At 41.4% G+C, this 16,924-nt stretch overlaps 1 protein-coding gene across 4 annotated transcripts in view; it reads right to left on the bottom strand.

Annotated features, from left to right (window-relative positions):
- Positions 1 to 12,969, bottom strand: part of CDKL3 (cyclin dependent kinase like 3) — a 34,360-nt gene extending 21,391 nt beyond the window's left edge. The window contains exons 1-7 of one of the 4 annotated variants that reach the window (XM_090064653.1): positions 12,840 to 12,930; positions 12,081 to 12,172; positions 11,302 to 11,488; positions 8,139 to 8,333; positions 6,834 to 7,012; positions 4,935 to 5,047; positions 1,710 to 1,849 (exon numbers count right to left, since the gene is read on the bottom strand). In XM_090064653.1, the coding sequence (XP_089920779.1) occupies positions 1,710 to 1,849; positions 4,935 to 5,047; positions 6,834 to 7,012; positions 8,139 to 8,333; positions 11,302 to 11,466 (792 nt within the window). In that variant the 5' untranslated portion in view covers positions 11,467 to 11,488; positions 12,081 to 12,172; positions 12,840 to 12,930. The other 3 variants (XM_090064652.1, XM_090064651.1, XM_090064654.1) reach the window with 3 other exon arrangements.
- Positions 12,970 to 16,924: the final 3,955 nt, after the last annotated feature.

The raw sequence follows: 16,924 nt of genomic DNA, 5'->3' as shown, positions 1-16,924 counted from the left end.
GATTATGTGCCTGTTTTCATTTAACTTCTTACTCTGACAGCTCTTTACTTTACTGGATTTTACCTATGCAGTCAGAACAAGACCCCAAGCTGCAATTTCTGTTCTGTTCTTTCCCAGACAAAAAGTTGTCTTGGCATTACTGACATGCTTAGATGACTCCCAGATGTCGTTGTTCCACTAGAGGGGTCCTCAGCACTTGCTGACTCCCTTCCAGGTCCTTATTTAAATAATTTACCCAAACACTGGTAATTTCCTTTGTCAGCACTTCTGTTATGGTGAAGTTCATAATTCGGAGCAAAGTAGAGTCTACATATACATGGAACGTTCCTGTTGTGTCCAGTAAATATAAAACTTTTTTTCCCACTATAATGTCATACATGAGCTGCAAGCCTGGTTCCTTCTGTATTGCTACTTCTGAACATGGAATAGGAAACATTTCCAGTGAAAGGTCCCCTAAGACCATCCTTCAAGTAATCTAATATATCTCCTCTCTGCTGTTTATTTAAACTCTAGCAGTCATCTCTTGAGCACCCAAGTCTGTATAGATATCTCATGAGATTCAACATGTTTGTGTTCAATAGTCAAATCACCAAAAAGATCCCTTGGTGATGATCAGATACTGTTATGAATGTTTCTCATAAAGACACCTATTACCAGAGCATTTGTCTTACATTTCTAACTCCCTTTCCTTTTATGGGCAACTTAATACAATGGGAATGATCAGCCTCCTCTACCTGTACAGTTCTAACTGGGAATGTACTTCATTTGCCTCCACTGCAAGACTATATAATAAGATTAGCCTGCTCTACAGCCATCCCACTGTACAATGCTCTTATGTTTTTATAGGGATAGCAGATAGGATGATCTAAAATAAATCTAAATTAATTAACTATAAACCATGTTATTTGCCTACAAATTGTTGTAGATAAGACTTAAGGAAAAACCTTTGTCTATCCAGGATGATGCAGTAGATAAATTCTCTTTTCCTCCCCTTCAAGTTCGAATTACTTTTGATCACAAACAAAAAGTATTTTCTTGTAAAATCACCACGCAATTAGCAATATTGGTGATTTACTCTTGCAAAAGATTTCCTATTGGAGTTGTTAAAGATGTTGTATCAGAACTGGGCAGAGAAAAATAGAATAAGGCTGAAGCAGTCTGTCACTTTAGCCTATGCAGTCATTCATTTTGTGAACACTGTAATTCAAACAATTAAAGAAATCTTGGCTTATGGTCCTTTCAGTGAATGAAAGGGACCTTTCATTTCCTTACAACCTAATTTTCTAATGCCAGTGAAAGAATGGACTAGTAAAAGACTTGTGCTCCTGAAAGCACCATTACTCTCTACTGAACTCAGTACTTTAGACCTCTGTTTAAATTTCCATGATGTTAGTATCACAGGAGTGCCTGGCAGTACGGTTACCATTATGACTTTGTGAAATGTGTAATAAGCTTTTTTAAGTGTGCATCATTTGGAGAATGTGTACAATCCCTATGATACCATTCCAAAGAAGGAAATTGCAGGAAGAACACCTGTGTGGAGAGCTCTCCAAAGTAACAGAATGGATTTCCTCACCAGTCCCAGATGGACCGAGATAACTGGGATTTGCTGAGGGAAACTTGTCTAGTAAATGATATGAGAGATCATAGACAAACACAAATAATAATCATCATCACCAAGCTTGATACCCAGACCTCTTCTAACATACATGAACCATATCTGCCAGTAATGCACCCAGTTTGGGGTACTTTTTCCTTGCATTTTTTGGGTGCTGGACTTCAGGAAGGACCACCCCTGAAAAAACTGGGTTCTTTATAAAAACACTCTGAAGATGAGGTGTCAAATTGCCTGAAAGAAAACATAGTTTATAAAATTCATTGTGAGCAGCCAACAAATCAGTGTATTTAAAACAAATATAATTAAGTATGGGTATAGTAATTACACTATTCCTATGAGAATGGCTAAAATAAATTTAAAAAGAAAAATCTCTCAGCAAGAAAGCCTTCAGGCTGCAAAGCTGAAAAATATTTAGCAACAGTCCTAGATTGTTCTGTTTCTCTCTGTATTCCCTTCCCAAGAGAAAGGCTACAGAAAAAGCAGAACCCTCCAGCAAAGACTTGTTCTGCACCATAAATTAATTTTGCAGTTTGATGCACGAAGATAAACATGTATATCCCTGCGTATTGAGATGAGGTTTTACCTTTCTGTTCATGGTTCATGTCACCAAAACAAACTGCTTGAATCCATAGCATGGATTAGCACGCACAGAATGAAATCATCATTCTTTTTACAATTAAAATTCTCCTCCCTAGAGTTTTATAATATTATGAGTATAAAACTTATGCTATTGCAAATCTTCAGCTTAATGCAAAACATCAGCAAGAGAAGATACTTACCGGTAACTCAAGTTCTTCAAGCTTTATCTATCTGCTTATGCATTTATGTAATTTATATGCCACCCTTCTCAACAAAGGCTCAAGGCAGTTTATAGCAAGAGAAATGGAAACTTAAAAGGCAACTAGAATAAATAAAATGACAAAATAAAACAACATAAAGCAGAGACCCACTAAACAAAATTTTGGCCTGATTTTGGTTGCTGAATGTCTGCCTAAACGGAAAGGTCTTGCAGCTCTTCCAAAAGATGTCCAGGGTCAGGCTTTGGCAGGCTTCCAAAGGGAGGGAGTGCAACTCAAAGCCTTTTGCCCTAGCAATACCTATCCAGCAACCCTGTGCCTTGCCTTTATTCATGCTCTGTGCTGAGTCCATAGAGGGTGCTGTGTACTTCAGACTCCTCTCAGCTGAGGAATGTGTCTGTCAAAGACTTCAAAGAAGAGGTGAAAGACAGGATGTGGATGTATGGACACTACATATCTCAGAACTCCAGTTATTGTAGTAGTTTTTCTTTCTCCTTCAAGTATTTGTCTATAAGAGTATTTCCACTGTGGTTTCTCCAAAGAACTGCCACAATTTTACTCTTTTGTGCTATGGATGAGAATATATCTGGCAGGAGATAAGCAAGCCCATTGTACTGTTGGGACGCATCCCATGCTGGACAAGCAGATCCTGATTTCCTTCACTGACATCCAAAGGAACTCTTGGAACCAGAACTATTTCAGCTAGGTTGGGGCCAGCAGAATTAGCCATGCATAGTCCTGCCTCATCTTGCCTACCATTTTTGGAGACAGATGCAAGGCCTGGAGGCATGTAAGTTTTCCTCATGATGGGATGAGAAAAGCACTGAATAACGAGCTGCAGCTTAGCCATACCCTAATACTGAGAGGTGAATCAGATAACGGACTGAACTGGGTAACAGTAAGGACTAGAACCAGGCTTGAAGAAGAAAAGTTCTGGCCATTAGAGAATCTAGGATGGACCGTCTGAACTCATTTTTTAAATGGGACCAGGTACATCTCATGGGTATTTAGGCCTTGGGTTGAAAATAGATATAGAGTGGTGCTGAGGTGCTTTGGCACTTGTTCAGAGGAATTGTATTACAGGGCAATTGCACAAGAAAGGCAGTCTATGACACGGGTCCTTCTGAGATGGGACATCATCTGCAAAAGTCTGAGAGGCCAAATGGAAGGATCTTGTATTAGCAAGGGTCCTGGAACATCCCAAAATGGAATTGTTTTCTGTGGGAGAGCATGATAAGTGTAATGAAGGATAGAATGGGACGGCGTGATGAGAGCAAGCATCTTGAAGGTTGACAGCTGCAAACTAGTACCATCATTTTAGTGATGGTATAATAGTGGCTAACACCATCATGTCAAACTTGGGAAAACCCAACTCCTTCAACCATACGCTCAAATCTAAGATAAGCCACTCTTTCTCCTTCCTTTTTAGAAACAAGTAGCAACTGCTATAAAACCCTTTTCCACCCCTGTTTCTCTTTTCACGCCAAGCACAGGGCAAGGCACGGTGCATGTAGATTCCATGAGTACGGCTTACGCAAAAGTCTCCAAGCCCAACTGTTTGAGGCACACACTCACCCACTATCTGAATGCGTATATGTACAAGCACTCAAAATAGAACATTTGCTTTCTTTACATCTTTAACTGGCATTCCTTTATTATTATATAGTACTTGCAGCACCTTCCATAAGCACCAAAGAAGGAAAAAATACTAGAGTGTTTAACAGTAAGATTAGGATATTATTTGAGCTACCTTACAATGAATAGTGTTTACTGTTTAAAGTAATTAATCTTGAAAACAAGCATTACATATATTCTTCAGTCAAGCTATACTAAATCATATCTATTGACTGACTCTGTACCCAATATCCAGTTAGCTATGTCCAAAACTGCAAACTGACTATTAACTTGAGGTGGTGGTGATCATCATGATTTAATTACAATACCAGATCCCACCTATGGACATACAGGTCAGTAATTCATAACTGCCTGTCTGTTTTCTATGAATTTCACACACACTGTCATATAGGCCAAAATAAAGAAATGAAGACAACCTTCTATATCAGTGTACTTTATATGTCTGTATCTGGATGCAATAGCATAGCCCCAGAATGCTTTGACCTGCCCCTAGACCAAACATTTAAATTTCATTTTCTCATATTTCCGTTAAATTCTACATGCTACTGATAAACCTGACAAGATAAGATTTGATATGAATAGGTAATACTTTGTTAATTCCAGACTGCCCTTTGCTGATGTAGTCTTTGCCCAGGCAATGTCTTGGACATGATAGGAAAACTGCCATTTGCCACACAGGCTAAGTTAAGAGCTTAAAAAAATACCTGTCACATCAGAAACAGTACCACTGTTCAATAATTAACATTTTATAGCAAGTGTCTTCGCAGCCAGTCCTGAAATTGTTTATGCCATTACCTACATTTATACACAGACAGCAATCAAATTAACACAGCATGTCAAAGTTGTTCTTAAATACTGTCTGCACTACATTCGACAGTACTCACCTACTTTAGTCACAATTTTATGAAGCAGGTCTAGGTCAGAACTGCTAGGCAGATAGGGATTCCCAGTGGCCATTTCAATGATCATACAACCTAAAGCCCAGATGTCCACAGGTCTAAGATCAGGAAACAAAGTGCTCAGCAAGACAAAACTGAAGCAAGGATAAAACTTAGCAAAGAGCTGCTATTTATAGAGAAAAACTTAGAAGGTCTTAAAATATCTAAAAAAAATAAAAAGTACCAGAGTATCTGAAAATATAAAAAAATTAATTTCATTAGAAATAATGTAATAGCTTTCTAAAAAAAGGTCTTCACAAGTATTTATGAAATACTATTTCTACATTTAGCTACAAAACAATTATCTATTAAAACCTTCCTTTAACTCATGTAGCATTAGAGTGAGGGGTGGGTTTTGTGGCTAGGTGTGGGCCCCTCCACCATGGCACTTAGCCCCCCACCAGCGCCAGTGGCAGCAGCAGGCGACAAGCCCTCAGGCTGCTCCTGGCACACTACAGGCAGAGCCTCCTGGAGGCTCTGGTTGAACCCTGGGATCTGCACATGGTGGTACAGAGCCAGCCCAGCCCACAGACATGGACCTTTGAATCAGACCAGGCTGGCTCTATGCCAGCACGTGTGGCTCCCAACACTGCAGGTGGGAGCTGCATGCCATTATCCTGGGCTAGGCTGGCTCCATGCCTCTGATCCACATGGAGCCAGTCATGGGCCAGGAACACCCCGAGGGCCCACTGCATGCTGCTGCCACCACCGGTGGGTACTGGGCACCATCGGGGGCAGGGCGGCATGTGGTGGCAGGGCCCACACCCACCCATACTCCCCCACAAACCCTACACCCCACCTCTTCACAAAACCCTCCAACCCCCCCCACACACACCCCTTCACAAACCTCATACCCCCCAAATCCCCCCCACACACATATATATACACAAGAGTAAGACTTAATTTTGATTTATTATGCAATCCCCTCTATATACACTATGCAAGTCCATGTAAATCAGGACAGGCAAGGGTGGCGAGGACGGGACACGGGACACTTCCAGTGGCAAAGGTCGGGGTGGGAGTTCTGGTCCCAAAATGGCAATCAGAGGCTGTGGCACCTGTCAAGGAATGGGGCTACTCTTTCAGTTCTTGACCACGCACCAAAAGTTATTAAGCAGCCCTCCAGCTGAAATAATTGCATTGTTGTATATAATGCAAGTGAATTTGCTGTTGATTAAGAAGTTCACATTGAATTGTCAATTTTTGTATCTTACTTTATCTGATTTTTAGACTCTTTTTAAGAGAAGAATCCTAATCTGATTAAAGATAATAGTGTTTCCAGTATAGTAATACTTGAAGGGCTACCATCCATCTAGTATTGAGCCTAATACTGAAAAGAATCTATACAGTCCACAAAAATCAGGATATTGTTATAATGAAAGGTAGACTGTAGGCTTGCTCACACAGCACTAAGATCAGTAGGAGCTTTGCCACCGACTTCAGTCAGTCCAGGATCAAACCTAGCTGTATATATGAGCTCATATACATGGACAACACTTTGTAGGCTACTAGGAATAGAAGTTCTTTATGCATATTTAATTTTCCTATCAAAACAAGAGCTGTTGTTTAAATTCTGTGACACAGCATCATCTGATGTTCCTCTAAAACTTCCCATCATGTCCAGTATTAGATATTTGGTTTGTGATACAGATCTTTAAATCCTTAAAATGGCTTAACACAATTTTTGATGTTAACTACTTTTTTGAAAATATTGCTCGAGGCTGAAGAAAATTTATTTATTTATTTGTTAACTTGTGCGTGTGTTATGTTGTACTCCTAGTGCACATCCCACAAACGATGCTCCATGCTAGCGTAATAATCAGGAACATAAACAAAAATACATACTTTCCATACACAGTGTCTTTTAATACCAGTTCTGGAGCCCTGTACCATCGTGTAGCCACATAATCAGTATAAATGTCACCAGGAGCAGCCAATGTCCGAGCAAAGCCAAAATCACAAAGTTTAACGATTCCATTCTGTGACACTAAAACATTCTCAGGTTTGATATCACGATGTATGATCTGGACAAAAGGGGAAAAGCAGAAAACAACTTGATTAAGAAAGACAACAGCTCCCTTGTTAAGAAACACAACAGCTCCCTTTTTCCAACATCTCCAAAAGCACAAACTGAAACAGCCAAATCAGTTCTGCCATGCTGGTATCAACCATGCAAGAAGATAAAGATCCTAAATTCTAGAAGTCACCACTTTAATTAGAGTGAGTCCAAGAGCCGTTCTAATTAAAGCACCCAGAGTATCACATGTATCAGCATCTCTGCGCTGAAAAATGGGGGGGGGGCACACTTTAATTAAAGCTTGTTGAACAAGTTTTAGTTAAAGCACCCCCACTGCCATTTTTCAGCATGGGGACAATGATATACGTGATGCTGGAGTTTGGCAATTACCATGCTCCAGACTCGATTAATCAAGTCTGCCTCCCTGCATGTGTCTAGGCACATTTAATGTCCCGGCTTATACCGCACTAGTGTTCCAATTCTGCAGATCAAAATCCAACTGGAAATATTGAAGCAATAATTATGAAACTAGAATTTCTTCAACAAAGAATTAACGTTTCAATTTTGAAAGATGAACACAAAGTAACATCAAAAAACATGATGGAAGGAGATAACACCACTGGATTTTAACCTTATTTTTATCTTTTAATAAAGTGCTTATTTTTATTTGTATTCCAGATCTAGTATTTTTGAAACACTGTTTTAACTTGCTTATGAGTGGGTATAAAAACAATCTGTCCCAATTTTTTAATTACAGTTTACACTGTAAGTGTCACTGTAGTCACTCTCTGTTGTCAATTCAGGTTAGTGCCACTGAAGTTCACAGAATTAGCCTAGATTTGGAGCAAGAGGCTCTGTTCCCACTGACTTCATGAGGCACTGAGGATCACACCTTAACAGCAAAACCTTCAGCTGTGCCTAAATACAAATTAGCAACAATCACATTTTTAAGAAAATGTACTGGAAGGGCAAGAGGACATTTAAGCAGTTATTATGAAGCTAGAATTTCTTCAACAAAGACTTAAAATTTCAATTTCTGGAAGATAAACACTAAGCAACATCAAAAAATATGATGGAAGGAGATAATGCCACTGGATCCTAACCTTATTTTTACCTTTTTATACAGTACTTACATTGTTGCTGTGGAGATACCCGACTGCTCGAAAGATCTGAAAGAGGTATCTTTTAAGTCTTTTATTATCCAATCCATGGCTGTAACACTGCAGCTCATCTAAAACTGTATGATCAATAAATTCGAAAACCAAATGATTTTTTTTTTTCTGTCTAAATACTTCAATGAGGTTGACCAGGTTTTCATGATGAAATTCCTGTTGACAAAAGAGGAAAAACACTTTCTTCTGTATCTTTGTATTCCAGTTAGGATAATTTTTTTCCTTAACTAAGGCATAAATACAAGACCAGATGGGGGGGTTAGTATAAATATGCAAATACGCAAATTTGTATTCCCTCTCCTCCAGCCTTCCTCCAATATTTAAACCATAACTGGGTGAGCTAGTTTGATCAGAATAATATTGAATCTAAAGTGCTGATTTACAAACATGTGTTACTATCACAGGACCTAAATCAGGAAAAAAAATTACATTACATAGACTTTAAGGAGCCCAAGAAAAGGAGCTTGTTCTCTGGTCCAAAAGCCAGAAAGTGTTTTCCTCAACTTTGTCTGACCTCATTAACACTGAGCCAAAAACTGCTCTCAGTTACAGGGATTAAACCAGAAATAACACTTCTGATATGGACAAACTGTGAGGAGGCAGGATAAACTGCTCCTCCCCTCCCCTTTTTTGCAAACCATTTACTTTCCTGATATGGAAACACAAAGCCATATGTCAAAATTGGCACAAATTTGGCACAAAGCCATGTCAAAATAATAATCATGCTAAAAACATGCACAGCAGGTTCCATATATTTATATTTCAGATCTAATATTTTTGAAACACTGTTTTATTAACTTGTTTATGAATGGGTCTAAACAATCCGTCCCAACTTTTTAATTACAGTTTACACTGAAATTATCACTGTAGTGGCTCACAGTGATGTCAATTCAGGTCAGTGTCACTGAGCTCCATAGAATTAGCCCAGATTTAGAGCAAGGGGCTTTTCCCATTGATTTCGTGAGGAGCAGAGGATCGCACCCCAATAGTAAAACCCTCTGCTATACCTAAATAAAAATCAGTGATGATCACATATTTTAAGAACATGTCCTGGAAGGGTAGGAGTCATGTAAAAGCCTGAAGAACTTGCACACATATTGTAATGCCAAGTTAGGATTTGTAACTGGCGTTTGAATGTAACAGACTAGTTTCTGCCTCGGGTCTCAAATTCACAAACAGCGGGCGCCCAAGTATGGCAGACCAAATCCAAGATATTTAACAAGGAAATATATTACAGCTTCAGTCTGCACTTTCTTGCAGAGCCTCCACATAGTTCTGGTCTTCCATGAACCCATAGGAGAAACTGTTCTACTCCATTAGTTTGATGCTGGGGAATCTCTGGGAAAAATATTAATGGAGACAATTCTCTCCTGTTTGAAGTGCCACAGAGTCAGTTAAAGTACAAGGTAATCTGTAGCTGACAGATCAGCCTCCTGGGATCCACACCAGGTGGTTCTCAAACCTGTTTAGATTCAAGGCACTTCCCAGAAAATGCCACCTTCTGGTTTCCCCTTTTTGACTACAGAAAAAAACTGCAAAGAACTAAAAAAACCCAGCAAAACAAAACAACAGGTCAGAATATTTTTGATGCCGTGGATTCCTATTTGAAATCTCTGGGTTTATCTTGTGAATCATGTTTGCATACCTAACAGTGCTAACATTGCATGGAACCCCATGGTACCATGGAAAGGATCTCAAGGTAGCCCAGGGTCCCACAACACCCTGCCCGAGAATCACTGCATTAGATTAAGGCATAACTTAAAACAGCAATACTAGTCTTTAGGCTAAAGATGCACAAAGGTAGCACTGTCTCTACTTTTGTCTTCCTTCCTCATTGCCTGTTGCAACTGGACTGGTCCCAACAGAATACATATGACTTAGGCTATGGACAGGCATTACATTTATAGCACTACAAAAACCAAGTGTGCACCTATTCTAGCTGTTTGTAGTACATAGTACTCACCCTATTCTAGCTGTTTGTACAAACAGTACTCACCCACAGCTCACAAGCTGTTAAAGAGTCCTGGTGGGACCTTAATGGCTGTCATGAAAGGAAGTGGGAAGAGCTGCAACCCCCACCCATAGAAACACCAGAAAAAGCTCGTTCCTGTGGTGTGGGTGGCAGTAAGAAGAGCTGCCACTGGCTCTACAAGCACCCCAGGAAAAGCCATTCTTCCCATTACCACAGCCCCTGCGGGAACAGCCTCTATTTCTGCAGGAACACTTGTAAACCACTACAGTACTATACGTTTATAACACTACAAATGAATGCCTGTTCATGCTCTTAAGTTCAAATGGTATGTCTGTGATGGAGGCAAGTATAGAACTTGTAGGGTGAACATTTTTTAACTGCATAGGTCAAATATTTATCTAGACTTGTAGGAAATGGATAGCATGTTTTACATTTCTCCTATCTTTAGCTGAGCCACCATATATTATACTAGGCTAAATTTGAATACAGGTGTTTGTATATCCTAATGGATTTATATACTGATGTGATTTACACCAGGACTGAAAAGAACAAAAAGGTACAACCTGTCCCAGGGTAGAAAGTGCTACTACAGCATCTTACCTAGGTAATTGTTTTGCCCAGGCTGTGCATTGGGATGGAAGCATACACGCAAAACCTAAACCAGGGTGATTTATACAAGGACTCCACATCCTCCACAGCTTTGGGTGAAGTGTTGGAGGGTGAGGAGAGAAAAGCTTCACTTCTGTTCATACGAATTGTATAAAAAGGCAAATCTAGCATAGCTTTGTGCTTGTGCAGAAATCTATGAAACTACACAAAGTAGCGACAGGTCCTAAAATTTTGCATAGCTGAACCACAAAAAAACTCTTAAAAAAACCCAAAAACCCACACACACACCCCCATGCTATTAGTTCCTTTAACCTGATATGCATAACTGTCCATACTTACTTTCAAAAGTACAGCTACATTTTTTAGATTTGTCCTTTTGTATTTGTTATATTTTCAAATTTTCTTTGCATTGTCTGGCATATGCTCTTTCCTTGTTATGTGTTCAGTAGCCCATGAGCAATGATGTACCATTCAAGATGAAAGTTTCATTTTAAAGCTAATTATTTTGTAAATCAAAAATGAAATAAGTCAAAAGCAGCAAACCTTTAGAAACTTTATTTCTCTCATAGCAGTTTTGTTGACAGATTTTTCTGGTTTCTCATAGAATATTTTAATTGCTACTATCTGGCCTGTTTCCTTGTGCTTGCACTTTATCACCATTCCATAACTCCCTTCTCCTACTTTTCCAAGGTTGTCATACATTTCCATCTTCAAGTCCGAATCTTTATATCTTCACAGAAAGAGAAAAAAAGTTAAAAATTAAAGAATAGCATGGATCTCAAAACTACGCACATAGTTTCACGTGGCATTAGCAAGTGGAAAAAAACTCCTGCAGAGAGCCTGATCTCAGTTGAACATTTTACATATTTCTACAGGTTCCAGTAATGAAAACAGTCAGTGAGAACTAGAATCAGTTTCACAGCATCCCCAGGCCATTCTCACATATGTTTTGTGGCAGGACTGGATTCATACAGTTAGTCAGAAACTTCTCAACAACCACAGCTTTAAATGCAGTACCTATCTTTTTTGGGGGGGGGGGGGGGGGAGGGAATGACCACCCTAAGCAAAGAATAGTCTAGGAGCCAAAACAATGAATGCTTTAGAAGAGACAAAAGCAATACAAGAGGCAAGAATTTCTTAGGGTGATATCTTTTATTGGACCACTTACATAGTCAGTGGAAAGTTAGATGAGCTCTGGAACGCAAGATATTCTTTCTCGGGTCTGTAAATATAGGAAGCCAGGCACCCGAGTGCTGCCTGTGGTCAGCTTTTTTGTTTTTTTTCCTGTCTGCCACACTTGAAACTCTCTCTCAGCCACTCACCTATGCAGTGCTCGACTTGCTGCACCTGGCGTCCTTCACCCAGAGACAGGAAGAAAGTCTTGCATTCGAAAGCTTGTCTAACTTCAGCCCAACTACACAGAATCGCTAAAAATTAGTGTTGCAAGGGGCCTCGGGAGGTCGCGAGTCCAACCCCCTGCTCAAGGCAGGACCAGCCCCAACTACATCATCCCAGTCAGGGCTTTGTGTAGATGGGTCTTAAAAACCTTCAAGGATGGAGACTCCACCACCTGTCTGGGTGACCCATTCCAGTGTTTTACTACCCCCTCCTAGGGAGAAAGTTTTTTTCCTAATATCCATCCTAAACTTCCCTTGCTGCAACTATCCCATTGCTCCTTGTCCTGCCATCTCCCCCACTGAGAACCATCCGGCTCCTTCCTCTTCCGACCGCCCGTGCAGGGAGCTGAAGGCTGCTATTCAATCCCCCTCCATCTCTTCTTCTCCAGACTAAATAAAGCCCGCTCCCGGAGCCTCTCCTCGCACGTGTTCCAGCCCTGTCACCCCCTCGTCGCCCTCCGCTGGACTTTCTCCAATTTGCTCACATCCCTGTTGCAGAACCGGACACGGGGCCACCGATGAACAGAGGGGACCAAGCGCTTCCCCTGCTCTGCTGGCAACACAACGCGGCGCAGGACAACGGAAGCCTTCTCGCCGGCCTTCCGCACCTCCCTGCCCTGTCCCGACAAGGAAAGCAACCCGCCCGGTCCCCCACCGCCGAGGGGCCCGGCCCGGCCTGCTGACCTGAGCCCCGCGGCTGTCCATGGCGCCGCCACGAGGCCCCGTTGCTACAGCAACAGCCAGCCACACCAACCGCCCCGACCCCATCCCGTTCTACCCGGAAGTGGAGCGGAAGGGGCGGGGCCTCCCTGACGTGTCCCATTGACTGCGCATGTGCAATGCCGGCAGCGCCTTGGCGTTCAGTGCAAGACCTTGTGGGCATGCGCGCGGGCGGGTGTGTGGTGAAAACCCACTTCAGCCGGGAGGCCGGCGAGGACGCAACGACATTTGAAGAGAACACAGGGCCGAGGGGTCAGGGCATAGGTTTAGGTGAATTGTTCCAAGTGACGGGCCACTGAGCAGAGCACCCCAGGCAGGGCCTGCTGGCCTCCGGACAAGCCCGAGGAGTCCTTGGACGTTCCCCGGTGAAACTGCCTGGAGGGGTGAACAGACCAAGGACAGGAAAACAGCCGTGTAGTCCCTGGGTGTGGAGGGTGTTACACCTGGCCAGAAGCCATGTTCCAGGAGTGCACAAACAACAAGGTGTGGGGATGGGAGTAGGGCAGCAGGAGGTTGAGGAGGAGGCAGGCGGTGAAGGGCCTCGGCCTGGCACAGTCCAGGAGGGCGTATGCCAGGGTCTCCCTCTGCTCTCAGAAGGGGCAGGTGTCGGGGGTGTCCACGAACCTCAGCAGATGCATTGTGACAGCTCTATGGAGGAGCCACTAGCTGTGGGACCCAGGATAAGTGAGCAAGGTAGACCAATGGAGCGACTCCGTAAACAGCATTTTTTATGTCCTCATAAATACTTGCAGGCTGGTATATTTCCTGGTTAATATTTATCTTGGCAAGGGGGCGAGCAAATATCAGATGTCAAGGAAGTACCTATACTATTGAATTGGGTGCTTTTGTTTCCCCTTCGATCTTCATTAAAAGACTGCAAGACTGTACGGATTGGTCCTGCCCTTCTAGACAGGAGCTGTCTATCTCCCTCGCAATTTGTATCTAGCAGAACGGAGCTCCAGACTCATGCTGGGGCCTCTAGGGGCAATGCAAATAAATAATGCAAATCCATTTCTCACAATTCCTTTGATTATTTCATATGTTGCTATCATTATTTTATTAAGATTATTATTGTATTCAGTAATATATTTTATTGCTTGGGTTTGGACACATTAATGCAAGTAACAAAGCTCTTCAGGGGCGCTGCAGAACTGGAGCCTTCACGTCTTTTGTTAATTAAGGTTTGTGGGATGTAAAATATTTCAACACACACAAGCAGCCCAGCTTCACTGCCATTTCCTAAGTTCCTTGAGGCTTATTAATGGGCAATTGTTTACCATGTACGCATGCAAGAGAATTTTCTGTTTTATTGGTTTTCTAACTCTAAACTATTCTGGATTAGCAGAAAAATGACGCTGTCCAAAATTTGCCAGTTTTGATTTCATTTCAGGTGCCATCATAGGTGGCGGAAGGCTGAGGCTAACAGGGCATAGCCATAAACCATTACATTATTCTTCAGACTTCTTGAATAAAAAAATCAATTGTGTTTTAGGGATGATACTGTAAGAAACAAAGTCCAGTTTGAAAAACTTTTCTAATGAATAGAGGTGGTTACCCAGGTGAGTCAGAAGGCAGGGCAGGGTGACACCTTAAAGACTGACTAGTTCAGAGAAGAATGAGCTTTCACAGACAAAAACCTACTTTGTCAGATGCTATGAAGTATGTGAAATGCATCTGATGTCATATATTTGTCAGATGCTGTAATGCATTATTTCATGACAAATCGAAAATAATTATTTCCATGGTGAAAGCAGGGGGTAACTATAGTGATAAAATCAATATAATTTACCAGTAAACAAAAACAATCACCAGCAGAAGTAAAATTATTACCTCCTACTATAAGATCTTGCGCAATCTTCTTAGCAAGAGAATGACAAGAGAAACCACAAACCACAGAGGGGGCCGGCCTCTTTTAATGCTGAAGTTGTGACTGAACTTTGAACTTAACCATGAATTCTTTTAATTGGATGTAAAAAAAAGCATATAATCCAGCTAAACAAAAATGCTATATCAGACTTCCTGAAATAAAGTTTATAAGCCTTTGTTTTTATTTACCCGATAAACTAAATTAATTGAAATGTTTCTTTAATCCCTGAATAAGATTTTTTTTAAAATCTTTTAACTGAGTAAAAATGCATGAGACAGACCCATTTTTTGGCCAAATTACTGTATAACCTTGACAAGAACGAGTTTGTATGGAAGGGTAACATTGCCCTCTACTGTATGCAACCAGAATGGCTCAACTATGTGTCATATCATAAGCTACACAAAAATCTAGAACTCTTGGTTCCAAAATGATACCTTTTATTAGACCAACTGAAAGGATTTTTTTTTTGTCATTTCTCAGTTGATAAAAGGTATCATTTTGGAACCAAAAGTTTTAGTTTTTTGTATTTTTTTGTCTCTGATCAACATGGCTACCAAATACATCCCATATCATAATCTATACACTGCCCACTGCTCCTGCTTTGAAGATTTCTGTAGAAGGGTAGTCTGTCCTTTTAAGGATCAGTTGTTTGAGGCTGAGCTTTTTTTAAGAATAAGTATTTGCCCCTGGTAGAGGGAATTATCAGGTTCAGCTGGGAAAAATGCCTGATTCCCGTAGTCTATGGGGCGGGCAATTACTTTGAGCGGAGGGCCGCTTACTGAGTTTTGGCAATTCATCAAGGGCCATGTGACAGGCAGATAAATATTCATTTTCTAATTTTTTTTAGAGGCCCTGTGGGCTAGATAGAATGGTCTGGTGGGCCACATTTGGCCCACCCATGCTGTAGAAATAAAAGCTTAGTTGGGAAAGAAGCTATACAGTTGGTTGTAGGAAGATTAAATGTTGCTGGGGTAAAGTGACTAAGGAAGTCTTACTGGGGTGGGCCTTTGGCACTTGGTTAGGTGCAAAGCAGTGGTTGGACTAGTACGATTTGGGTTTTTTGTATGTGGCTTCCCCTTTTCACCCCTTTAAAAAAGACCGTCTATGCAATGAATTGCAAAAGAAGGGTGTGAACAGATTCTGGCTATGTTATTAGATTAATGGCAGATAGGTTCCTTATAGAGCAGAGAACTGTATTTCTGGAGTGAGCGCTCTTAAATTGTGTAGTGGCAGCAGGGGAACAACTCTGATGCGTTTAACATTAATGCAGTCAAGTCACAATATAGTTAAACTAACTGTAATTACTTGGCAGGGCCAGACTTGCACATGGCTTTTGAGAACACAGCTCTTTTCCTGAAGAATTCAAAGCTTGCACTTAATACAAACAGCTTGGAGAAGAGGGAAACAGACAGCAAAGGAATGAGAAGGGCGTTTTGAAAGCTTGGTGCATGGCAATGAGCATTGACTCCTATTAGCGTGGGGAATAGTTCTTCAGGATTGAAAGCGGGCTTGATTTCATGTACGTGGGTCTGTGTTTTTTTACTCCGATTTTTGAAAGACTTCTGTTTTATATCAGGGCTGATTCTGCAAACCCTTACGTCGGTGCCTAAATCAATGTGTTAGTGGTACCAGGGCTGTAGGATAATGGGGGCTAAGTGTGTGTACTTTGCATGTTTTAGTAGGTGTATAAAAGCTTGCAGGACAAAGATCTTCAGTTGCTTTGTGTCTGTGTAGTACAATGCTGGTACTACTTATTTATGGAAGCAAGTAAAAAAAAAACCAAGAACCCTACATAATACTTAGCAATATGGAACAGATCTCCACTGACTTCACTAAGTTGCTTCTTGAAACAACAGGAACTGGTGCAGGGGGACTTCTCTCTCACGTTAGATGCATCAGAGCAGAATCACTTCTACCAGGCTCAGCCTAGCATTAGCTTAGTGTTGCTCACCGGCCGCTATTGCACCCCCCTCGAACATGCTTCAGGAGTTAAAAATGAAGGGCCTGATGCAGCTCTGCAAGGATGAGGGGGGTGGGAATCAGGCAGGGAGCTGCCAACTTATGCAACTTTGAATCTTGAGGTGAGGGGGTGTCTAAAACCCTGAGCCTGGATGCGTGAGACCTGAAAAAGGCTTGTTACAGTTGGCAGTAAAGATGGAAAGGGCATGCAGTCTCCCGCTCA

Source organism: Crocodylus siamensis, chromosome 10 (assembly GCF_052110815.1).
Source record: "Crocodylus siamensis isolate JL-2025a chromosome 10, ASM5211081v1, whole genome shotgun sequence".
NCBI lineage: Eukaryota > Metazoa > Chordata > Crocodylia > Crocodylidae > Crocodylus > Crocodylus siamensis.
The sequence above is the reverse complement of the archived record's forward strand: the minus strand, read 5'-3'. Positions and strand labels throughout refer to the sequence as shown.